This window comes from Trichosurus vulpecula, chromosome 1 (assembly GCF_011100635.1).
Source record: "Trichosurus vulpecula isolate mTriVul1 chromosome 1, mTriVul1.pri, whole genome shotgun sequence".
In the NCBI taxonomy this organism is placed as follows: Eukaryota; Metazoa; Chordata; class Mammalia; order Diprotodontia; family Phalangeridae; genus Trichosurus; species Trichosurus vulpecula.
This window is the reverse complement of record NC_050573.1, coordinates 49,709,677-49,735,249: the sequence shown is the minus strand read 5'-3', so window position 1 is coordinate 49,735,249 and position 25,573 is coordinate 49,709,677. Positions and strand designations below refer to the sequence as shown.

The following is a 25,573-nucleotide window of genomic DNA, read 5'->3' as shown; positions in this document are numbered from 1 at the left end:
AATTTAAAAAGGTAAGAAAAGGAGGCCAGGTGCTCTCTTGAGCATTCCTTGGGAGCAGCAAGGTATGCACTACTCTTTTCACTCTGATAAAGCACAGTAAGGACAACACAAGGCCTCCAAACAGAAGTTAACATATAGCATGGAATAAGCCTTTATCAAGCATCTACTGTGTGTCAGGCACCATTCTAAGTACTTTGCAAACATCTCATTTGATGGTACAAAAGTTCAAGAGCCAACAACTAGGAAACTTTCTTTTCACTTATTTGTAGCAGAGTTTGAAAGTCAATACCCTTCACATGAGATAGTTATCCCTCAGCGTGCTACTGGACTGGTTACCACATTTATTTGTATCCTCCTGAGTTCTAAAGTAATCCAAAGGTACATTTGAATATTTTCTTAACAATTACTAAAATTGCAACATCTTTTCTCATTTAAAAATAAATAGCTCTGAGCCCCTAGTCCAGGTTATTAAATATTATTTAGTACACTGAAGAAACCACTTTTCTTATAAGCAGTTGCTTATCTCACTATATATCAAAGTTCCTAATCTCCTAGGCTTAAAAAAATATCAGTTTTTTGCTGTACAATTTTATAACAATATAACCAATGGTCAAAGGGGTAAATATTTACTTATGATGTTTTGGTTGTGAAAAGATCACAGTCAGAGTCACCTTCTACCTATCACTGTTATTCTTCACTTCTCCTGACTTCTGGCACACAGTCCTACTACTAAGAGATCAAGACTGCAGACAAGTCTCTTAAAAATCCTCTTGTTTATTTGCAATATAAAGATTAAACTCAATCCTCTCAATAAATAAGTTCTTTCCCTCAGTCTTCTCACTATCTTGCTCCAGCTTTGTCAGGGTGAGTTGCTTCACAGATGGCGATCAAACCTCAATCAATATTCAAACAGCAATTAAACTCTCCACCTCCCCATAGATTCCTCACAGTCAAAGTATCCCCTACTGACTTCCTCAAGGAATTGCAAACTGTTACTATTAAGGTTTCAACATAACTTCAGCAGCAGAGGCTATTAGAGTTGGTGCTGACGATTTAAACAACAAAACCAATTAAAATTACATTACAACTACTTAAACTTTTTAAATGACTTTCAACATAAGACCTGCCAGTGCTTTTCTAAGGGTCTTATCAAACATAAAGAGCAAAGTAGAGCTGAAAGGGACATCAGAAGTCATCTATTCCAATCCACTTATTTACAGATGAGGAAACTGAGTCTCAAGTAGGATAAGTGTTTTGCCTAAGCAGAATTCGGATATACAAAGAAATGACAGTTGAGGATGAAGAGATTTGGGGGGGGGGTGTCACCTCTTCTCAATCTGCTATAGGCAAAAGTGCATCAATTCTTATACCTTCTACATCACAGAATTTCAGAGTCAGAAGAAGTCCAGCTTCTAACTGAAAAGGAATCTCTGATCATCCAGCCTCTGCTTCAATACCTCCACTGAAAGGGAACCCACTATCTCCCAAGGCAGCCTCTTCTCAGGGGAAATTCTTATAGAGTTGGCGGTGGCTAGGCTCCTCTTGGCTCAAACAAAACTATGCTAAATCACCAAGTGGTGCTTAGATCACTCATGGGAGAGACCCACTTACCTTAAATCGGCTGCCATCATCTTGGATGAAGTAGTAATCCACTGCACTGACCAAGCGTTTATCTTCATCTAAAATCTCAGTCTAAAAAGAGAAGGCAGCAGCCTGCATTGGTAACAAAGTCCTCTTGACAAATCAGAGCCCCGTCTATCAAATATTAATAGCTCTTTTTTATCAAAAGTGCTATCCTTTCCAGCCCTTAGGTTATATTACATATTGCAGAAATAAATTGCTTTGACCCACTGTCATTCTAAGCTACCAGCCTTATTCACAAGAGTCTCATTTAGACACCCTCCAACCTTGGAGTCTAGGAGTTTCTGCTCACCCTCCCAATGATCCCATAACTCATTCTCTTTCACATCTCATTTTCATATACAGTCTCTCTGCTGTTTTCCTATAAAGATTACTCTCTGAACCTTCACAACATTTTTTTTAAAGTAAAAGTTGGAAATATTTGGAAACAATTATGTCTGCCTTTTCAATGACCCCACACATAGCCCCTACAAAACAGCCTCCCACTACCTGTGTCTGTTACCAAGACAAGAAATACTAGGTAGCAGTAACAGCTGACATTTATACAGCCTTATTAGGTTTACAATAACTTTTTATGGAGGCAGTTAGGTGGCTCTGCAGATACAGTGCTGGGCCTCAGGAAGACCTGAGTTCAAATCCAGCCTCAGACACTAACTGTGTGACAGGCAACTGGGCAAGTCACCTAACTTTTCTTTGCCTTAATTCACTGGAGAAGGAAATGGCAAACCACTCCAATATCTTAACCCCATGGGTGTATGTACCAGAGGGTCACAAAGAGTCAGACACAACTGAACATAAACTTTTTACACCTTATTTCATTTGATCTTCATCATAAGAATTACAGTTATTCTTATTATTACTATTTCATGAGAAAACCCAGTGCCAGAGAAATTAAGCTCAGGATCATATGGCTAGGAAGCACTGGAGGCAGAACCAGAAACAAATACTTCCCCTTCACTTGCCTGGGGATAACAGCTGATCACTCTCTTCAAATCCAAGGTTAACACCCTTTCCACTAGATCACTTCCCACTACAGCATGCTACCTCCCCCAATAACACACAGAGCGGACGCTCCTGGGCTAGAAGATGCAACGAAAGAAGAAAAGCAAGCAGCTTACCGGGTGCATGTTGATTAGCCAGCCAGTCTTCTCTTCAGGCTCCTGTAGTCTTTCGAAACCAAATCTTGCATCCATCTTGTCTGTCCATTGACTCCGCTCCAAGCGCTTGAGGGCAGAGAGTGAAGACGAGGAAGAGCCATCATCCCTGCGTAAAAGAATGGAAAATCCATCCTCTGTATTTCAAGATGACGTCAACACCCTAGACCCTAGACCTGTCCTATGTGATTAAATTTTCTTGCTTACAGGATACATAATATGGAGCATTTACTCTGGTTGTGAAACATGCAATTCTTCTTTCTACTTTCCCATGACTATCATCAAGTACTATTAATTTTTCTTTTGTCATGTCCCTTGGACTAATGTCATGCCACTGGTACCATCCTGAACCAGGATGAACCATCCTGAATCGACTCACACCTGGATTATTACAGTAGCCTCTTAACAGGGAAGAACTGTGCCTTAGGAAGATGATGGCAGCAGGGGGGCAGGGTGACTCGGATTAGGGAAGAGACTGATGATAGGTAACTAAGAGTCTACTATAAAAGTCCAAGAAAAAAGTAGTAAGAGCCTCAAATCAATAAACATTTATTAAGTATAAGAGAAAGACCTGGTCCTCTAGGAGCTTAAAATGTATTATGGTAACTAAGACACATAAACAAGCTAATAACAATGTAAGGCAAAATGAGATCAGTGCAACAGAAAGCTTCAGACAAAATGCTATGAGAACAAAAAGCCTCAGAGCTGGAGAGGACCTGGGACCATCCAGGTTCAACCTATATAACAACTGGGATCCCTTCTACAAAATCCCTAACAGTCATCCAGCCCAGCTTGAATCAAACAAGTAAATATATATTAAACAGCAATTATGTGGCAGGCAATAGGTTAGATTAAAAAGACAAAAGAAAAACAGTCCCTCCCCTCAAGAGGTTTACATTCTAACGTGCCAGAAACATACATGGGAATATGCAAAACACATTTAGTAGAGAAATACAAGATAACCTTAGATGGGAAAGCACAAGCAAATAGAGAACAGCTTAAGCAAGAGGAGGCCCTTAAACTAAGTCCTGAAGGAATGTAGGAATTCCAAGAGGCAAAGCATTCCAGGCATGAGAAACTTGTAGTGCAAAAGTATGGAGACAGGAAATGGTACGTCATGTGTAAAGAGTATGGAGGGGAGTAATATAAATAAAGCCAGAAAGGTGGAGGCAGCCACGGTGTAATGAGCTTTAAACGTCCACTCAAGAAGTTTATATTTGATCCTGTAGGTAACAGGGGTTTACTGAGTAAGGAGTTGAAACAAAAATCAGGAAACCACCTTGGAAGCTGCGTGGAAGATGGACTAGAATGGGGAGACTTAAGCAGGGTGATCAATTTAGAAGCTACTGCAACAGTTAAGGCAAAAGATGATGACAGCCTGCACGAGGGTAGTCTAGACTACGAGTAGAGAGAAGAGGACCTATTCAAGAGATTTTGTGGAAAGAGCAACTGGTTAGTTATGTGGGGTGAGTGAGAGGAAGGAGTCAAGGACAACCTGAAGGGCATGAAGCTTGATGACTGGAGGAATGGTGGTGGTCTCAACAACCAAAGAGAAGTTTTGAAGAGGGCTGGCTTGGAGGGGAGGTGGAAGACAGCCTGAGTTTCCACATCAATTGCTATCCAGCCTTGCTTCTCCCACACTAAACTTCTGCAGCTGATTATTTAAATAAAATATCACTTTTAGACTGGGAGGGGATGTGGGGGAAGGAATTCAGGAAAAGTTTCCTGAAAAAGGTGACCCCAGAGTTAAGCCTATAGACAAGGCATGGAGAAGAGAAAGGAAAAGGTTAGATGAGGTCATCAGATGAATTGACCTGGGTGAGGACTGGGAGAGGGAAGGGAATACCTCAAACATGCCTCACCTCTTTGTCATCAGCCAAGTCCCACAACTCTACCAACCCCCACCTCCACCACTAGAAAAGGACCAGGAACTTACCATCTGCTCTCTGGCAATAGCTTGTCCTATTCTCCCTCTAGCTTAAGGACTGATAATCAAATCAATATTACCACTACTGTATTAAGACAGTATTGGTATGACAAATACTGTCCGATAGATTCAGTCTGAATCCCTGTGATTCTGAGTTGTAGGCTGACGCCAACTGTGGAGAGCCCAAAATTAGGTGCCAGTAGTAGGACTGGAAAGGACAAACACAAGAGATAGTTCCAGAGGAAGATTTGGAGGAAGATCTTGAAATGGGGAGTCAGGGGCAGGGAGGGAGGCAAGGTTCACCAATGACTTCAAAGTCTGCCACTTGATTAACTGGGAGGATGGTGTAATATCAATTAAGTTGGGTGTCTTTGATTGAGTCTTATTAGGTGCTAAACCACAGGCCTGAACCCCTATCTACTAGGTGCTAAGCCTATGTGGGCGTGAAGCCCTCAGGGTCCTAAGGGGAGTTGGTAAGACCAGAGCCAATAGTAGGAGCCTGAGTTCTGATGGCTCAGATGATGTTTGATGTTGGCTAAAGAGTGTATAAAAAGAGAGAACAGAGCTATTTGCGAAAGGCTCTCACTCTTGAAAGTGTGTTGACGTGCAGACTCTGGGCAGCTGTAGTTAAGAGCCCCCCAGCTTATAAACCTGGATGTTTGGACTTTGTTAAACTCTGGTAACTATGCATTGAGATTTGGATCAGACAAGGTCTGTCTGTTGATGTTCATAATCTGTGTTTGCTCTGAAGTTCAGGGTGCTGGCTTTTTCCCCTGAACTAAATGAACGATATTTGTATACTGGATCAAAGTAAGATTGTTGACCCCTTAACATTCTTTCCTTAGTAGAGCACGTCAAAATAACCTGGGCTTGCAGCATTCTGTGTGCTGGTTGTTGGTGGGTCTTACACCCCTACAGCAGCTGCTAGCAGATTGTTACAACGGATGGTTGTGCCATCAATATATAAAGGGAAGTTGGGATGAGTGGAAGAATTAAATTCTGCAAGTGTGCACTTTGGGCAACTGTGCTAAATCCATCAATCAATCACCAAGTATTTATTAAGCTCCTACTATATACCAGGCATTATACTAGGTGCTAAGGATGCAAGAACAAAGAATGAAATAATGAGTTTACATTCTAATGGGGAAGGAAACAAGTACATATAAAAATATACACAATTAATAAATATAAACATATGCAATGAAATGATTAAGTACATGATATTTATACTCATAATGAGCTTACATTCTAATGGGAGAGACAACAAATATATATAAAAATATACACAAGAAGAGCAATTTAGAACTATACCCTAAAAGTTACCAAACTGTGCCTACCCTTTGAATTAATATTACTACTAAGCCTATACTGCAAAGTGATCAAATAGAGAGGAAAAGGTCTTATATGCACAAAAATATTTATCATAGTTCTGTTCGTGGTGGAAAAAAAATGGAAATGAAAGGGGCGTGGATCAACTGCAGAAGGGCTGAACAAATTATGGTGTAAAAATGTAATAAAATATTATAGTTCTGTATGAACTGAAGAATGAGCTGATTTCACAGAAACCTGGGAAGACACTTGAATAAAGTGAGCAAAACCAGGAAAACAATAACATCACTCTTGTAAAAATAGCAATTCTGAAAGACTTAAGAAATGTGATCAATGCAATGATTGATCATGAGTGAGAACCAATGAGGAAGAATGCCACCTACCTCCTGTCAGGGAGCTGATGGACTAATACACAGAAGGAGACACGATTTTTGGACGTGGCCAATATGGGAGTGTTTTGCTTGACTATACTATTTGCTATTGCTTTCTTTTCCCAGTGGAGGGCAGACAGGGAAGAGAGACGAGAGGGAGAAAAAATTAATTCTTAATAATTGAACACAAAATTTAATTTAAAAAATACGCATGGCATAAAAAGTCAATACAAACATATACAAAATATTTAAAAGCCGATAGAGTTGGTTGAGTAGGGTAGTCATATGTTCAGATACACAATTAAGGAAAATGAGTTTGGCAGACGTATACAGGATGAACAGGAGTAATGAGACACTTGAGACAAGGAAACCACTGTAATGACCCAGGTGAGGAGTGATGAGGGAATTCAGGTCGTAGGTGCTTGGGAAAAGGGGTAAGACTGGAGAGATAATGTGACAGAAGAAAGGGCAAGATCTGTCAACTGACTGGACATATGGGATGAGGAAGAATAAGGAGTCTGGATAACGCCAAGATCGTGAACCTGAAACACTGGAAAGATGATGGTACCTCTGACAGAAACAGGTAAATTTGGAAGAGGAAAGGGTTTAGAGCAAAGAAAATCAGTTCTACTTTAGATGAGCTGATAATAAGTTGAGTTTGGTGTGTCTCCAAGACATCTAGTTTGAAATGTCCATTAGGTAAGTGGTGATCTACAGGAAAGATCTGGGAGTTATCTAACATAGAGATGATAGTTAAACCCACAGGAACTGATGAGGTTACCAAGAGAAAGAATATAGAGGAAGACGAGGGCCTAGGACAGAACGTTGGGGAACACCCACAGTTAGGGGGGCATAATGTGGATATGCCAACAAAGAAGGTTGAGAAAGTTTAATCAGACAAGTATCACAAAGGCTCAGAGGGAAGAAAGTATCCAGGAAGAGAAAGCATTCAGTGGATAAACATTTACAAAGCACTCACTATGTGCCAGGCTCTGTGCCAAGCACTAAGGATGCAAAGATAAAAGACAGTCCTTGCTTTCATAAAAATCTGCCTTTAGGAAGGATTTTACATGGGACTAGAAGGAAGCCAGGGAGCCCAGAAGGCAGAAGTGAGGAGGGAGAGGATTCTGTGAGTACACAACCAGTGGTATTTGATCCTAGAGGCAATAGGGAGCCACTGGAGTTTGTTGAGGGTGGGGGCAGGGAGGAGTGACATGATCAGACTTGTGCCTTAGGAGAAACACTTTGACATCTGAGTGGAACTGAGCAGCTAAGTGGAGCAACAGATGGAGTGCTGGGCCTGGAGTCAGAAGAACTGAGTTCAAATCCAGCTAACTTTAAACATTTACTAGCTTTGTAACCCTGGGAAAGTCAGTTGACTTCTCTTTGCCTCAGTTTTCTCACCTATAAAATGGGGATAATAGCACCGATCTTGCTGAGTTGTTGTGAGGACCAAATGAGGTAATATTTGTAAAGTGCTTAGCACATTGCCTGTCATATAGTGGGCACTCTATAAATATTACTATTATTATTACTACTGTGATTAGGATGGACCAAAGTAGGGGAGAGATGAGTGGCAGGCATACCAACAAGCACACCAGCATAATAGCTCACACTCGAAGTGATGAGGGCCTCCATCAGGGTGGTGGCAGTGTCAAAGGAGACAAGGGAGATATGTTAAAAAGGTAAATTTGACCAGCCTTGGCAAAATATTGGATTAAGGGGGGTAGGGGTGGGGGGGTAAAGGTGGGACAAGAGAACGAGTGAAGAGTTGAGGGCCACACAGAGGTTGCTGATCTGGGTGCCTAGGAGAATGGTAGTAACCGCAACAGTAACAGGGAAGTTAGGAAGAAGAAAAGGTTTAGGGAAAATTTTAACAAGTTCAGTTTTGGACATGTTGAGTTTAAGATGTCTATGGGATATTCAGTTTGAGACAGCCAATAGGCAGCTGAAGATGGTCAGCAAAGAAGTAGGACTGGATAAGTAGATTTGAGAATCATCAGCATAGAGACGGTAATTGAATCCATGAATCAATGGGAGCTGAAATCAGCAAGCAAAAATAAAGAAGGAGAAGAAAGCCCAGGACAGAGCCTTGGGGGACACCCCTGGGGGGCATGACTTGGAATGAGCAGTCAGATAGGTAGGAGAGTCAAAAGAGAATAGTTTCACAAAAACCCGGAGAGAAGAGACCATCAAGAAGAAGCAGTTAATCGACAGTGTCAAAGGCTACAGAGAAGTCAAGAAAAAGGATGCAGAAAAAGCCATTCCATTTGGCAGTTAAGAGATGTTGGTGGAATGAGTTAGGAAGAGAGCAAAAGGAAAGGAAGTAGAGGTACCTATTACAGATAGCCTTCTCAAGGAGTTTAGCCACAAAAAGGAGGAGAGATCTGAAACAGTATCTAGCCAGGATGGATGGATGAAGTGAGGGCTTTTTGAAGGTGGAGGAGTGTATTGTTAATGTATTTTTTGCTTGATGGGAAGATCTTTCCCATCCATCAATAGGCCCATGTGACCTGCTTAAGTCACATGGAAGCCTAAGTCACATAAGCCTGGCTCACAAGGGTTGTGATGCCCTCTGACCCTGGAGGTTAGCATTTTGCTTTGGGGCTCACTCATGGGAAGAGTGTTCGTGTGATGCAGCCAGATGAGACTCTGGGTAGCCATTAAGGAGTGCCCCCCTCGCCTTCCTTTGTAAACCCAGATGTTGGTGCTTCTCTCTCTGGTAACTATGTATGTATTGCTACGGACAGACAGCTAGAAGCCCTTGTAATCTGCTTGTAATTTCTGTTTGTATTTGCTCTGAAGTTCAGGGTGTTGACTCTTCTCCTGAACTAAGTAAATGGTGTGTGTGTGCATGTGTATTATATATATATATAATATATATATATATAGTATATATATGATATATATGTTTGATTAAAGTAAGATTATTGACCCTTTTAAAGTTGCTTTCCTTTAGAAAAGCAGATCAAAGAACCTTTGCTAGCAGCCCTCCTGCTGGTGTTGTTGGCCTTACACTCCCACAGCAGCTGCAAGCAAATTACAAGGAGACATGCATGTTTCTGGCAGTGAGGAAGCAGCCAATAGGTAAAGAGAGATTGAATATTAAGAGAGAGACACAATGATTAGAGGGAGCAATTTTCAGCAGAAATATGGAACCAGATCACTTGTGAAAGTAGAGAGGTGTGCCTTGGCAAGAAAGACCATCTTTGTCTCACACAAGGAGATAGTGGGTGATGTGAGATGAAGAGGAAAGGAAAAGAGGGAACTCCTAGGGAAAATGCTTCAACTTTTTTTCAGTAAAATATGAGGCAAGGCTTTCAGCTGGGGGGGGGGGGGTTGGTGAAAGGGAGTCATGAAAAGATTTGGAAGAACCTCTGTGGTGAGTGGGGCAGTGAGTTAATTAGGGAGGTTTTGTAAAAGGATTGCTTTGCAGCAATGCCGGCCCAGTTGAAACTATCTAATGTAAATCTGTAGTGAACCAGTCAGTATGGGCTTCATGATTTTTCCCAGTATGATTCAGTATTCAATAGTCAAATGAAACAGGTGGGTAGAAAGGGGCTAGGAAGGACGTCAAAAGATCTTGAGTAACTTCAGAGACAGCTGGGACGAAGTTGGAAGCCAGACTGCAGAGGACCGAGGAGAGTGGAAGGGGCAGCAGGCAGAATAATGACTATAATGGGTTCAGTCGGACCCCAGGGGGCAATGGTCAAGAGAGTTTATCTGAGAGTGGCCGGCACAGAGATCCTGATGATAAGGAAACAAGTGAAGTCACAAAGGAAGGACCATATAAAGGGGGCGATGAGGGGGACGGAGCCTCGGAGAACAGCGGCATTGAGGGGAGGTAGGAAGGAATCGAGAAGCCGTGGCAGCGAAGGGATGAGAACGCAGGAGGGAGGGATCAGCACGGAGGATGACGGACAAGAGACCGGTGGGTGTGGCGGCCAAGAAAAGGGAGAACTCAGAGGATTCCAGGGGCTGGTCGTGGGGACCTCGGAGGGATGCGAGGGAGGGTCTGAGGCCCCCAAGATCCAGGGCCTCGGCGGGGGGGTGGCTCCTGGGACTTCGCATTTGGGGCTCGGGAAGCACAGACTGCCAAGGAGGAGCTCAGGGGCCTGCAAGACTGGGGTGGGGGCGGCCCTTTGGGGCCTGGGAGGGGCGCCCGGGGATGAGATGGGGGCGCTCAAGGAAGATGTGGGAACTGGGGCCTGGGGAGAGACTTGGGGGAGGGGAGGACCCGGCGGCGGCTGTAGGGACCCGGAAGCTCGGGGGAGGAGAGGGTCGGGGACAGGGGCGACTCGGAGACCACGAGGCTGGCGGAGTCGCAGCTCTCACCGACTGTTCTCGGCCTCCTCCCCGGGTTCGGCGCGTCTCCACCCGCGCTCCCGGGACACCATCTCGGCTCAGCCTCCACCACGCTCGCTCAGCCGCTCTCCTCAGGGGCGTTCTCCGTTCCCGGGAGAAATTTGGCGCGTTCCGCCCCCAACTCTCGCGAGAGCGCGGCCCACCTCCACCCGCCCCCACCCCTCTGGAAGAGCTTCCAATCAGGAGGCAGGACTTGCCACGCCCCACGGTGCTCCAATGGCTGCGCCGCCCGCCCGGGAGAGGAGGGAAAGGCTTAGGGAACCGGGAAAAACTTCGGGTTTGGTGCGCCCCGTGGTCCGAAGTCCCTCCGAGCGCCCCGCCGCGCTGCGCCCGAGGGCCGGAAATGTAAGGTTGTCCCCTCCCTTTGCCCTAGAGCCGAGGTCGTGCCGCGGCTCGGGACTGAGCTGGCTTTAAGCCGATGGCTCCGGTGGTGTCAACGCTACGGGCCGAGGCTGGGGCCGGGGGCCGGGCCAGGCCTCTCCCCCAGCGGGTGCTGGAGCAGTATCTGCTGCTGCTGCGTCTCTACCCGGTGCTCACCAAGGCGGCCACCAGGTCCGGCCGGGGCGCGATCGGGAGAAAAGGATCGGGGGACAGGGATTTGGGGAGAGCCGCGGTGGGGTGGGGGGAGATCTGGGGAAAGAGATCTGGAAAGAGCTGTTGGGGAGGGGGAGATCAGGAAAGGGATCTAGGGAGAGCTGTTTGGGGGAAAGGATCAGAGAAGGATCTGCAGAGCGCCATGGCGGGGCGGGGGGTGCGGGGGGAGAGATCAGGCGAAATAGATCTGGGAAGAGCTATTTAGGGAGGAAGATCCGAAGAAAGGGATCTGGAAAGAGCCACGGGGCGTAGGGGGGGATTTGGGAAGAGCCATTGGGGGAAAGGATCCAGGGAGCGCAATCTAGGGAAAGGTTTCTAGGGGAAAGAGTCAGAGTAGAGAGATCTAGGAAAAGGAATCAGAGGAGGAAAAAAAAGATCCGGAGTGTTCTAGGGGAAAGGATCAGAGAGAAAGATCAGGAGAGCGTGATCTGGGGAAAAGATCAGGGGAGAATGATCTAGGGAAAGGGATCAGAGGAGAGTGATCGGGGAAAAGATCAGGAAAGAATCTGGGGAAAGATCAGGAAAGAATTGATCTGGAAAAAAGATCAGGAGTGATCTGGGGAAAAAGATCAAGGGAGAATGATCTAGGAAAAGAGATCAGAGGAGAGTGATCTGGGTGAAAAGATCAGAGGAGAGCGATCTAGGGAAAGGGATCAGAGGAGAGTGATCGGGGAAAAGATCAGGAAAGATCGGTCTGGGGAAAGATCAGGAGAAAATGATCTGGAAAAAAGATCAAGAGAGAGTGATCTGGGGAAAGGGATCGAAGGAGAGTGATCTGGGTGAAAAGATCAGGAGAGAGTGATCTGGGGAGAAGATCAGGGAAGAGCGATCTAGGGAAAAGGATCAGAGGAGAGTGATCTAGGTGAAAAGATCAGGAAAGAGTGATCTGTGGGAAAGATCAGGGGAGAGCGATCTAGGGAAAGAGATCAGAGGAAAGTGATACGGAGAAAGGATCAAAGGAGAGTGATCAGGAAAAAGCTCAGAGGAGAACGGTCAGGGAAAAGGATCTGAGGAGAGTGATGAAAGGATCGGGGAAGACCTATCTAAAGGGAAGGATGAGAGGGTGAGAGATTTTGGAAGGAGAATCAGAAGAGAAATCTGGGGAGAGGGGTCAAAAGAGTATCAACGAAGGGCAGTTATCTTGGGGAAAGATGGGGAGTGGATTAAGAGAGAACAAACTAGGGAAGGGGGGGATCTGGGGAGAGGGGAATCAAGGAAAGGGGTAGGGAAAAAGGGGTTCAGGAGACTGTTGCAAGGTAAAGGGACGGGAGAGGCAATCAGGAGAGAAGGATCTAGAAAAAGAAATGGGGCGAGAGAACGGGGAAGAAAGATCAGGGAAGGGGAATGGGTCAGTGCTGAAAGAAACGGCTGGGACAGACATCAGTGCAAAGAGACCAGAGGATCTTGGGAGAGAGACCGGGAGATTAGAGATGATGGAGGAGGGGACTGTGAGTTTGGGGATGAAGGAAGGGAACCGGGAAGAAGGATGGAGGAATGAGGATAGAGGAATGAAATGAGGGAGGTGCGTGGGAGCGCGGGAAAGGTAGTGGAGTGGGAGAATGGGTTGGAAGACCTAGGGGAGAGCGAGGGTGGGGAGAAGAAGCCTGTGAGCGAGGAAAGGGGACTGGAACTGGAGGGCGGGGACGGGGGAGGGGATTGGGCAAGGGGGAATGGAGGAGGAGAGCGAGCGAGCGGGCACGGGGGAGGGGAACAGGCAAAAGAGGAAAGGGAGTGCGGGAGCGGGGAAGAGGGAGGGGAGTCGGGGAGAGGACTGGGGTCTTGGTGTTGGATGAGGATATCTGGGAAGGAGAATCGGGCTGGGGGAGGAGAGTTCTGGAGCGGGGAGGGGGGAGGAGATTGGGAAAGGGGGAATGGGGGAGGAGATGTGGGAAAGGGAATAGGGAAATGGGGATGGACTGGGGAATCAGAGAGGGAGAGGAGGAGAGGTTGGGTTGAGGGAGTTGAGGGGAGCGGGGATGGGGGAGGGGACTGCGAGAGGGGGGAGGAAGGAGCGAACAGTGGGAACGGGTTAGGGGAATTGGGATGGACCGGGGAAGAAGGAGAGAGTGATCGGAGGAGCTGAGACGGGAGGGTGCAGTGGGAGAGAACGATGGGGGAGTGGGGTGGTCGGGGGAGAGTGGAGGATGCTGCGGGGGTAGAGGAGGAGACTGTGGGAGAGGGATCTCGGGAATGGTGATGGAAAAGGGGATAGAGGAAGCGCCCTGGGGAGAGGGAGTGGGGCAGTGAGCTTGGGAGAGAGGATAGGGCGAGGAGGGCGGAAATAGATCTGGAGGTGCAAATGGAGCCTGAGGTGACGGAGGAGACCGGAGAAGAAGCATCCGAGTTTGGGGGAAGGAGTGGGGGGCTGGAGGAGAGGGCGCAAGGGAATAGAGGTAGAGGGGGAGACTGGGAAAGGGGGGATGGAAGAGGAGACAGAAGTATGGGGGAGGCAGGAGGGGTCTGGGAGGAGATCGGAAGAGTGAGAATGGGGGAAGCGGGCTCCGAAGAATTGGGATGGCGGGGAGGATCAGGAGAGAGAGATCCGGAGGACGGGGATGGAGGAAGTGACCATGGGAGCGGAGATGGAGGAGGGGACTGGGGGAACAGTAATGGAGGAGGGGGGTGGGGGAACGGGGGTGGAGAAGGGGACAGGGGGAAAGGGATCAGGGGAGGAAGGGTGGAAGAGGGAATCGGAAAGGGATCTAGGAAAAGCGGGATTGGAGAGGAGAGAGGGTCAGAGAAATCGGAAAAGGGATCAGGCCTGTAGGATCTGGGGGATGGAGATGGAGAAACGGGTGCCGTGATGAGAAAGCGGACCAGGGGGAAGGGGACTGGGGCGTGGGGCCTGGAACCGTGACTGGAGCAGGAGGGTACTGATCTGGACGGGATTGGTGGGGAGAGTGGCTAGGCTGGAAGGGGGGTAGGGGGTGGGGCCTGGGTGGGGGGAGGGGAGGTAGAGGGAACGGGGTTGGGGTGGGGGGGAAGAAAATGCTGAAGGAAGAGGTTGGAAAACCTTTCTCTATAAGATCCCAATTAAGCTAGGGCACGCGTCTCTGTTTCTCTGGTTACGGACCAGTGACCAGGAAACCCCTTCTGTCGTAGGCGGAGCGTCAGAGCAAGGCTCTGCCTTGGGCCCCGCCCCCCAGCCGATCTCCCTAGAACGCCCCACCCCACCCCGATTCCCTGAGAAACACCTGGAGGAGCCAGGCCTGTGGACCTACGGGCACACCGTGCGTTGCCGTAAATAGAACATCGTGCCTTAGACTGGTAGCTGCAGGCACCCTCGACTAAGGGTAGATTGAGGGCGCTGGGGGAGGGGCCTTTTCCCCGCCTCCTGCTCCTCCCTTTTTGGCTCCCCTTTGATTTTGGAGGTAGGGGAAGCTGAGATACAGGGGACCAGTCGAAGGCACAGCTGCGTGTCCCTCCTGGCTTCCTCTTAGCCCTCGAGCTCCCTGCCCTCTTCATCCCACAGCGGTTCATTACGAGGCTAGGGTCTTTCTGTTGGGTTTGCTGGGCTTTCAGGGAGGGGGTACTTTTCCTCTAGTGGCAGCCTTTTTGCAAAGCATGTCCACGCTCACTGCCTTCTCTCTGCACCCACCAGACAAGGCTCTGATTTCCAAAGCCGGCAAGCACCTTCCTGGTTTAAGCTCAGTTGGCATTCACTTCAATGCAGGAGTCAGACCAGCTCTTATCTAGTCACCTCTGTCTCCAAGATATGTCTTGCACCTGTCACCTTCCTCCACTGACCCCACAACCAACCTAGTCCAGGCCCTCATCAGCTCCCTCCTGGACTGTCGAGATAGCCTCCCAGCCTTGGCCTCCCTACCTCCAGTCTCCTTTATCCAGTCTGTCAGATATACAGCAACCCAAATGACATTTCTACAGAACACATCTGACTTGTGACTTGTGGGGCAGCCTGGCCTAGTGGATAGACTGGTAGTGTGGCCGCAGATTGAGGAAGACCAGTTTTCACTCCTGATATACACTGACTGTATGACCCTGGGCGAATAATTCATCTCACCTGTCAGTGGTCCAGGCAGCTCTCCAAAACCAAGCAGGTGAACAGGTGCTGATCTACATTGCTAGAAGAGCCTTCCTGAGAGGTTCCCTACATCACAGAAATCACAGGTCTGTTCATAAAAGGACGAAAAAGAAAGAATCACAATACTCCCATTGCTCAAGAAGCTTCTGTGGCTCTCTATGCCTCTAGGATAAAATATAAGTTCCTCAAGGTAGCATTTAGAATTCTTCCCAATCTAACTCTAACCTGCCCTTCTGGGCTTATTTCCCATTACTCCTCTTTATTGCTCCTAACTTCCACCCAAAGCAGCCTACTTGCATTTCCTGTATGGGACATTCTATCACTCATTCTTGTCTAGGCACAGTCTGGCCTCCATGCCTTCTGTTTCTATTCACCTTTGTCTCTGGGAATCCCTTACTCTCTCTTCAAAGCTTAGATCCAGTGCTCTTCCCTGCCCAAGGCTTTCATGGATCCTCTCAGATGATGGTATTCCTCTGAAATTCCCTGAAATTACACGGGATTTACTTTGTATATATTTATTTATCTGTGTACACACTGTTTTCCCCTCCCCTCCTAGTAGAATGTAAGTTCTTTGAGGGCAGGGAAATTGTCTGACCCAAGTGTTATGGAACAGTGCTTTGCACATGGTAGACCTTTAATAAATGCTTATTGGAGTGAATCTGTTTGAATTGTTCCAGTTGTCAGACAAGCATTGTGGTCTACCTTTTTGCTGATTTGGGGGTGAGGGGTGGGTGAGGACAGGGAAGAGGGAAACTCCCTGTTTATATCTGTCACCTTCTGGCTCGTAGACTTGCCTAGTGAGGAAAGGAAACTTCATTGCCCCAGAGTAGTGGGATTTGCAGTTAAATTTGAAACTTATCCCTATCTTCCTTCCTGGTCCCTGGAGGACCTTTCCCTTAAGAAGTGACCTTGTGTGTTTAATGAAATCCAATGGGAATGGGGTGGAGACACAGAGCTAAGGGGAGAGAGTTAAAAGCTTTGGTTTCATCCCGTGCTAGAGAGAAGATACAGAAACTCTTAGAGGCTTTCCAATTCTGAGAAGTCTGACCTATTCGATTGCCCTTTCCATTGGTCAGACCTTGGTGTAGAGTACTGTGTTTGGCTCTGGGTGCCATATTTTAGAAAGGACATTGACTACCTGAAGCACATCAATCTAGGTGGTCAAGATGGCAAGGAGACTCAAAATTATAAGAAGACTGGGTGAAGGAACTAGGGAGGTCTTTGCTTGAAGATCTCCAATGGGAAGCAACCCTTTCCACTTTGGGATATAGTTAGAAAAATGATTGGAAAGCTTTTTTCTTACGTCAAGCATATATTTTCCTCTCCATCCCCACCCCCAACGTTCACCCATTGGTCTTCATTCTCCATTGGAGTCAGGCGGAACAAATCCCATTCTTTTATGCGATAGCCCTTCAGATACTTGAACATGTATCATGTCCCTTCTCCTCCCCCACCCACCAAGGTAAGCATCCTTCTAACCACATGTCCTCTGCCTACAGTGGGATTCTATCAGCATTTGGGAACTTCCTGTCCCAGATCATTGAGAGAGTCCGGAAAAGGGGAAGATGGTTTCAAAATCTGGACCTCACAGGGCCTCTCAGATATGCTATTTTTGGGTGAGTAAGGGTCACCAAAGCGTGACGTCTGATGTTAAGACCCAAAGACCCTTAGGGATCAGCATAGGTTGGGCTTACAGAAGGAGAAACATGGAACTGGCTCCAAGGTAGCCAATTAACCCTCAACGGTTCTTCTAGGTTCTGAATTTCCAGAAAAGAGGCACAAAAGAAAATTGGGAAATGCCAGGGTTTATAGCACTTATCCTAGCAATTATCCTTACCTCTGTCTTCACACAGAGCTAATTTTTTATTTGGGGACTCATTTGTTGTGTGAAGAATAACCAAATGAGCAAATGTGTGTCAATCTTGAAGCCCCATAATAATCATAATTTCGTAGATTTAGAGCTAAAAGGGACCTCAGAGGTCAATTAATCCAACTCTTTCGTTTTACAGATGAGAAAATAGAGGCTAAATGACCTACCCAGGGTCACATAGCTAGGTCTTCCTGACTCCAAGCCACTCTACTCCTCCAGCATCCCACTCCTGCCCTAATCCCCCAAGCTACCTTTTGGCAACTCACCAGTTACTCAGCTCTAGGAGTTGCCCAGGGGACTGAGAGGTAAAGTACTTTGACCAGGGTTACACATTAGAGACCAGACTCCTGACGCCATGGTCATGGAAATTTTTAAATTTGGAAAGAAACAGAAAGTATAATTGACACACAGAGAAGCCCATGGAGTATAACTTGAGAGGCTGCGTCACCTATGGGATGGAGTTGTTAAACTCGGAGCCAGGAAACTCCAAATTCAAAACTTGCTTTAATAGCTTTAATAGCTATGCGCTCATGGTGCAGACAGTTCATCTTGTGAACCTCAGTCCCCTCACCTATAACATGGGAATCGTAACATCGGCACTACTCACTCCATGGGATCTTGTGCGAAAAGTGCTGTGCAAACCTCGAGGCCCCCTAGACATAAGCTATAATTTGATAGAGCTGTCATTTCTATGGAAAAGAACAGAAGCATCTACTCTGGTCATCTGAAATCCCCCAGGGTCTGTGTAAAGACAGCAGCAAGAGTAGCAACTACCAAGAACCAGACTCGAGTCAGAAGACCTGGCTTCCAGTCCTGCCTAAGATATCTACTGGCTGTGTGACCTTGGGCCGGTCCCTTGACCTCTCAGTGTCTGTCCTGGGCAATTCTCTAAAACCATAAGTGGAAGAATCATTGCCAGTCTTCATGGATACAGGGAGCTCCTTTACCAGGGATTCCCTACAGCAGGGAAATCTCCAGTCTAGACCAAATAAGAGTAGTAGTAGTGGCAGTAGCAGTAGCAGTAGTAGTAGAAGTGGTGGTGGTGGTGGTGGTGGTAGTAGCAGTAGCAGCAGCTTCATCCTAGGAAACAGGTTAGAGAGTTGAACCAGAATTAGAAGAAAGCAAAGAGCTGCTGGAGGAAGTGCACATCAAAGGGCCTCTCTCAGTGGGACTGCCTTCCCAGGAGCTGGTGGCTCCAGGCAGAGGAGGCTCTGGAATCTGGAGGAGCAGCTCCCAGAAGCCTCTAGGTGAAATTAGAGTGTGGGTGACCGAGGTCTGGCCTAGTCTTCCCAATGTGGGAGATAGGGCTCAACCCAAAGAAGCCTGTGCCTGGTTCCCTTGTTCCTGGATTGCTACCAAGCAGTACTCAAGCTTAGAACTAGCAACATTTGGATCCAAAAGACATCTTTGGGGACCCAAGAATTCTGTAGGTGTGATTATTTTGAACTACTTCCAAGAAAGACAGTGCTCATTCTCATGATCCATTCCCCTCTTCTAGGTGTCTCTATTTAGAGGCATGCAGGCAAGATGACCTGGGTCACTATTCCATTTTTTAATTTCACAGAGGAGGAAACTGATTCACATGGAGGCTAAGTGACTCGCCCACACAGGGAACTAGTAAAAGAGTCAAGAGTCAAACATTTGTTCTCTGATTCATGAACCATGAATAACAGCTATAGTGTTTAAGATTTACAAGACACATTTACATACACACGGGTGTTTGGGATCCTAGGCCCGGAGCTAGGAGGGGTATCAGAGGTCATCTAGCCCACCTCTCCCTCATTCTATGGGTGAGGAAACTTGAGGCCAGGTAGGTTAAATAACTTGCCCAAGGTCTAATGGGAAGCAAGTAACAATCAGGATTTGATTCTTTGCATGACCCTGAAGGTAGCTAGGGACCCCAGGCACTATTATTCTTACTTCACAGAGAAGAAAGCAGAAATTAAGAGTTAAAGCAATTTGGTCATAGTCGTGCATCTAGTGAGTGTCAGAAGCAAAATTTAAACTCAGGTTTTCCTAACTACAAGTCAAGCATTACAGATGCTTGAGGCAACTTCCAGGAGCCTTTGGCATTTGGGGCCTAAGTTGTTGTGTTTGTCCTATGTTCTCGAAGAGGACCATGACATCAGGGAAATGATGACATGACTTACAGTTGACTTGGATTTGAGTGAGAGAGGGCAGGGTCTAAATAAGCAACAACAGAGATGCCCCTGATCTAACCCCACCCCAGCTAGCTTCAGTTCCAGTTATTCCAAATCAGTGTTTCTCATCCCTTTACATTTGTAAAAATTATTGGGGGTTCCTCCCAAGGAGCTTTTGTTTATATTTGTTAATATTTACTGTGTTAGAAATCAAAATGATCTGGTATTCTTATGAAAATAGTTCTGACCTCATTGCTGGTGCCCAAAGTGTCTGGCGAGTCCCTCACTGTCCAGTAGGCAGGAAGGTTTGGACTGCAGGCTGAGTCAGGTCAGCACCATGGACAGAAGTCACAACTAGTGTTGGGGGGGTGTGGGTCAGCTTCCTCTTCTCAGGGCCTCTCAGTCACTTCTTCTACCTGTACCTGGACCACTGGATCCCTGCTGCAATCCCCTTTTCAGGAGTCAGGAGGCTTCTGTTGGACCGGCTTGTCTTTGCCCCGGCCTTCCTGTTGTTGTTCTTCTTCTGCATGAACCTTCTTGAGGTTGGTCTCTGCCATTTTCACTTACCAGCTGCTAGAAGACCATGTTAATTCAGTTTAGCCTAATATGCATATATTAAGCACCAACTGTGTTAGGCAAGGCACTTTGTTCAATGCAGTAGGTCAGAGATACAGAAACAAAAATGCAGATCTGGTCATGTCAGTCCCCTACTCACTAAACTGCAATGGCTCCCTATTACCTCAAGGATCAAATATAAAGTCTCTGTCTGACATTTAAAGCTCTTCACAACTTGGCCCTAACCTGCTTTTACTGTACTCCTCTCCCCAAACTCAATGGTCCAGGCAGATTGGCCTAATTGCTATTAGTTACACAGGATGCTTCCTTTCCTGGCCCTTTACCTTTGTCCCACAAGACTAGAATACATTTCCTCATCACCTCTTTGCCTCTTGGAATCCCTGGCTCTGGGCAATTCTCTGAGAAGAGAAGGTTCAAAGTAAATGTCCCATCTGTAAAAACTTAAAGAGGAAAGAAGGTGCTAATCTGCATTGGTAGTAGGCCTTCCCTCATATAAGAGTTGCCTGTATCATTGATATCATAGGGACATTTCATCTTCCCCATCAGATGATAAACTCTAAATTCCTCCAGAGCAGAGACATTTTCTTTGCTTTCCTATGTATCCCCATCCCTTAGTATAGTGCCTGACAAACAGCAGATGCAGAGTAAATACTTGCTGATTGATTTATTTCTGCCCTCTACATTGAGCTGGGATGTGGGGGAGACATGCAAAGCTCATGGATGAGAACAGTACAAAGTAGGGTGCTATAGGAGCTGGGGAGAGCACAGTTAACTGGGGAATGTTCCATGGAGGAGGAAGAAATGCTAACAAAAGCTTTAGCAAGAAAATAAAAACCTACAGAACCTGATCCCATAGTCACTCTCCATGTCTCCTATCCATGCTACCCTGCCATATGCTCAATCCACGGTGCATTTCTGGATAAATACCCTGACACCTAGAGGACAAATTTTAGGTATCTTATGTCCACCATGCCTGGAATGCATGGCATTCACCTTCCCCTTTTAGAATCTTTAGCTTCCTTTGAGTCTCAGTTTGGGGGCCACCTCCTACAGGAAGCCTTTCCTGATCCCCCTAATTCAGAAAAGAGTAGATTTAGGGCCTGAATGGACCTCAAGGGCCATCAAGTCCTACTGCCTTATTTTGCAGAGGAAAGAACTGACTTGTTGCTCCTCATTTATCTATGACACTGTTGCCTCTGCTCAGTAGAATGTAAGCTCTTGGAGGGCAGTCTTGTTTTTGTCTTTGCATTCCCAGCACCCAGAACAGCACCTGGCACTTCATAAATGCTTGTTGAATGTTGACTGCTTAAGGTGTATGACCTTTGACCTCAACACTAGTGGCACTAGCTTCAGAAGGCCACTTCCGTTCAACCTCATTTTGCTGGGAAACAATGCTCCGGTTGCCACTGAAGTGAGCCGTCCTCAGCGCTTAAATACCCACAGTGGAGGATCAGGGAGAATGGAAGAACTTGGGTGGTCTGTATGCACCTTGAGCATTTAATCACTGATCCCAAATAAGTTAAACCCAGAAGGGTCAAACCCAGGATGGCAAAGAATGTGGAAGGCTTGAGGTGTCAGAGACCCAGGGCTGGCATGGTGATAAATTGTGCCTGATGGCCATGGACATGTCATTTAAACATATGTACTTTTCCTCATTTTTCTAGGGAAAAGACATGGCAGCCTTTTCTGCAAAGGTGAAAACAGGTTACTGGCCTGCTCTACAAATGAACTGGAAAGTATGGACCCCAATTCAGTTTATTAACATTAACTATATTCCTCTGCAGGTAAGGAACCATTCCAGAATTGTATGGCCAAAGTTGAATTTCACTTTGTCACTCATTCCTTCCAGAGATATTTCTAACAAGATTATTGTGACAATCCCTATTATCTTCGTTGTCATGATTTTAATCTATCTGAAAATAAGGAAATTAGTAATGTGCTTTGAGGGAGTATCTTTGCTTTCATTGTTCACCCTCAGATTCCACCTTTTCCTCTATTTTTCTAGCTTGGGCTCCTCTCAGGGACCTTCACAGTCAAAGGTACTTGGCTTCAGTTCATTGTGACAATTGATGCCTTCACAGAATCTCAGAGGTGGGAGAGAGTTCCAAGTCTATATACTCCTACCCCTACCTGCCTCATCCCATAAAAGAAGTCACCCTGCTTCCCAAGGCAACCATTGCATTTTTGGAAAGTTCAAAGTCTGAGTCTTGCAGAAAGCTAAAGATTCTAAGAGATGGAGGTGAGATGGAAGACATTCCAGGCAGGAGAGACAGAAGCAGCCTGTCTTCTACGTGTTGCTCTGAGTTCTAATTCCCTCTAGGACCAAGCAAAGTTTTCTTCCACATGGTAGCCTTCCAATAATCAAAGACAGTTATCCTGTTCCATCCCCTCTAGCCTAGTCTTTTCTCCAGGGCAAATCTCCCAAGCTCCTTTAACCAACACTCATATGATGTGGCTCTCAATGTTCTCAATCATTTACATCCTAGACCACCTCCTCTGGATACTATGCAGCTTGACAGCGTCTCTCTAAAATGTTCCCAGAACTGAATACACAGCTAGAGATATGCTTTGTGCAACCTCCCATGTTGTGAACATTATGTCTCATCTTAAAATAGCTCCAAATAACATTAGCCTTTTGATCACCATGTAGCACTGTTCACTAAAGTTGAGTTCATTGGCCAACGGCACCTAGGAATTTGATCATTTGGACCTGGATGTAGATCTTTACAACCTTTTAAACTTTCAATTTGTTAGATTAGGTCTATCATTTTAACCTACTCAGATAATTTTTGGACCCTTACTTCTATAATCCAACATGTTAGCTATGCCTCCTAGCTTCATTTCATCTGAAAATGTGATAAACATGCCTTTGAGTCATTAGTAAAAGGATATTTTTAGAAATACAGGGCCAAGAACAAGTCCCTAAGGTGCTTCACTAGAGACTTCCTTCTAAAACAACATTAAGCCATTATCACCCTTTGATCCAGCCATTCACCTGATTCCAAATCTGCCCAACTCAACTTTTATATCATGCATATTGCTCCATCTTGTTCACAGGGATAGCATGCTACACTTTCTCAAATGTTTTGCTGAAATCTATATTTACAGCAATCCTCTGATCTGTAATAGGAAGAGTAAGGGAAATGAACATAGTCTGGTATGACCATTTGTTCTTGAGGAAGCCATATTGGGTCTTAATAGTCACTGCTTCACTTTCTGTATCTTCACCAACCATCTCTTTAATAATACATTCTAGAGTTTTACCAAGAATTGAAATCAAACCCACTAGTCTATAGTTTACAAAGTCTATGCTTCTCCTCCTCCTTCTCCACCTTATTTTTTTACTCCAACACAATGAGCCAAATTGGCTGGGGTGCAGTGGTCACATTCTGTCCTGGTATAAAAGTAAGATGGGTCATGGGGTGCTAATCATAATGGGTCACAGTATGGTAGGCTTTTTGTATCACAGTATTGTGGGCCGCATGGGCTTTGGGTCGTGATGTAGAGGGCTGAATGAGCTGCAGCGTGGGGATCAGATCAAGTTGTGCAGGTCTGTTGTGCTTAAGTTGTGGTCCGTGTAGACTGTGGCGAGTTTGTCAGTACTGGGTTATGACATGAAGGTCAGTATATATAGCACATGGCAATAAAGATGATGCTGATGCGGATGAGAGCTAGCATTTACATAGCCCTTTCAGGGTCTACAAAGTATTTTTACAAGTATTTTTATTCAGAACAATCCTGGGAGATAAGTACTATTATTGTCCCCATTTTACAGATGAGAAAACAGAGGCAGGTAAAGGCCAAGTGACTTATCCGGAGTCACACAATAAATAAGTGTCCAAGGCAAGATTTGTAGGTCTTCCTGACTCCAGGTCCAGTGATCTATGCACTATGGCGCCCTCTAGCTACCTCATTCACTCAATCAAGTTGACCTTTGGATCTTTGGCTAGCGCGGGCTGTTACCTATGCAATGGTGGTCAGTGTGAGCTGTGATGTGGTTGCCAATATAGGTGGTGGCAGGATGGATAGTAGAGCACATAGCCATCATGATAACCTGTAGCTCTTGGGCCAGCATGGGCTGTGATCTGGTTGGTCCATGGTAAGGTGGTACGGTGGTCTGTTTGGGACCCGGCATGGTGATCGGTATAAGCTGTTGTCTGGCGATCAGAATGCACTGTATGCTGTGGTGGTTGGCATGGTAGCGTGGAAATTTTAAGGTGTGGAGCAGCTTCTTGGAACAACCACTTTTGCCCTGAATGAAGGGCTAGCCATGGCTGTTTCCCTGCTTAAAAGTGGACATGATGAAGATGTTCTCCTTATGTAAGAACGGTGTCCTACTCCCTTTACCTCCTCACTCTGACTCTTCCTCCTCTTCCTCTGCCAGTTCCGGGTGCTGTTTGCCAACATAGTCGCTCTCTTCTGGTACACCTACTTGGCCTCTCTTGGAAAGTGAAGATGCCCTGGGAAGCAAGCAGGTTCAACACAGTCCCTTGGCCTGGAAGGCCTCGGGACAGGCAATGGCTCATCCTGACAGGGTTTGCAGCTGAACTGGCCTTCAAAGTCTTCATTGAAGTATTAATGACTCTATGTGATTCTACATGATCCAGAAGTACGGGTGTGACAATAAATTGGTCAACATGGAATCTTGTGTCCAAGATAGGCAGTAGGTCTTTTTGGATGGGTGCTATTCTTTAAATGGAAATTTTAGCCTTTAAAGAATCATTAGTATTCAGAAGTAAATTTGGCATAAATTGAAATTAAAATAAGTTACAATGTCACTTCTTCATTAATGGTGTTGTTATTTCTTGAACCAATCATTTTGGCCACTAGCAATATGGCAGCAGCCTCAATGGACTATGTCCAAAAATAAGCCCCTCCATTCACCCATGCATTCATCACAAATGTATCAAGGGCCTATTATGGGCCAGGCATCACTCTGGGCTCCAGGAAAATCAAGGCAAAAAGGAAGCAGTCCCTTCTTTCAAAGAGTTTACATCTTGCTGGAAGAAAGCACCACATACTCAGATAAGTTGATGCAATATATGTAAAAAATAATTTTTAGGGGGAAGATCAAGAAATGTCTCCTATAGGAGGTAGTGCTTGGACTGAGCTTTAGAGGAAGCTAAGGATTCCAAGGGGCATCTTGATGGCTCAGTGGATAGAGTGCTGGGCCTGGAGTCAGGAAGACTCCTCTTCCTGAGTTCAAATCCAGCCTCAGACACTTACTAGCTGTGTGACCCTGTGGCAAGTCACTTAACCCTGTTTCCTCTTCTGTAAAATGAACTGGAAAAGGAAATGGCAAACCACTCCAGTATCTTTGCCAAGAAAACCCCAAATGGGGTCAGGAAGAGTCAAAGCTGACTGAAATGATTGAACAATACCAATCTTGCTGCTCCCTACACAGATTCTAAGAGTCAGAGATAAGGAGGGAAAGCATTCTAAGTATTAGAGATGGCCCGGGAAAAGGCACAGGAGATGGAATGTGATGTACAAGTTAGCTGAAATGAAGGGTGTGTGACTATGAAATCAATCTGGAAAGACTGTAAAGGGTTTTAAATGTATT

The 25,573-nt window shown here is 46.0% G+C and overlaps 2 protein-coding genes across 3 annotated transcripts in view; one reads left to right on the top strand and one right to left on the bottom strand.

Annotated features, from left to right (window-relative positions):
• POLE (DNA polymerase epsilon, catalytic subunit) overlaps nt 1–10,857 on the bottom strand; it is a 68,424-nt gene extending 57,567 nt beyond the window's left edge. The window contains exons 1-3 of the mRNA XM_036753561.1: nt 10,758–10,857; nt 2,760–2,904; nt 1,612–1,692 (exon numbers count right to left, since the gene is read on the bottom strand). Of these exons, the coding sequence (XP_036609456.1) occupies nt 1,612–1,692; nt 2,760–2,904; nt 10,758–10,819 (288 nt within the window). The 5' untranslated portion in view covers nt 10,820–10,857. The remainder of the gene's footprint in view (nt 1–1,611; nt 1,693–2,759; nt 2,905–10,757) is intronic.
• Nucleotides 10,858–11,138: 281 nt separating this feature from the next.
• Nucleotides 11,139–24,796, top strand: PXMP2 (peroxisomal membrane protein 2). 2 transcript variants are annotated; one of them, XR_005010123.1, is made up of 6 exons: nt 11,171–11,339; nt 14,983–15,509; nt 16,923–17,039; nt 19,814–19,976; nt 21,675–21,794; nt 24,395–24,796. XR_005010123.1 is itself a non-coding variant. In XM_036753545.1 (5 exons), exons 1-5 carry the CDS (start codon nt 11,206–11,208, stop codon nt 24,461–24,463), a joined length of 603 nt encoding a protein of 200 aa, XP_036609440.1. In that variant the 5' UTR covers nt 11,139–11,205; the 3' UTR covers nt 24,464–24,796. The 2 variants fall into 2 exon arrangements, 1 of the variants encoding a protein (XP_036609440.1); XM_036753545.1 differs by lacking the exon at nt 14,983–15,509 and having other exon boundaries at nt 11,139–11,339.
• Nucleotides 24,797–25,573: the final 777 nt, after the last annotated feature.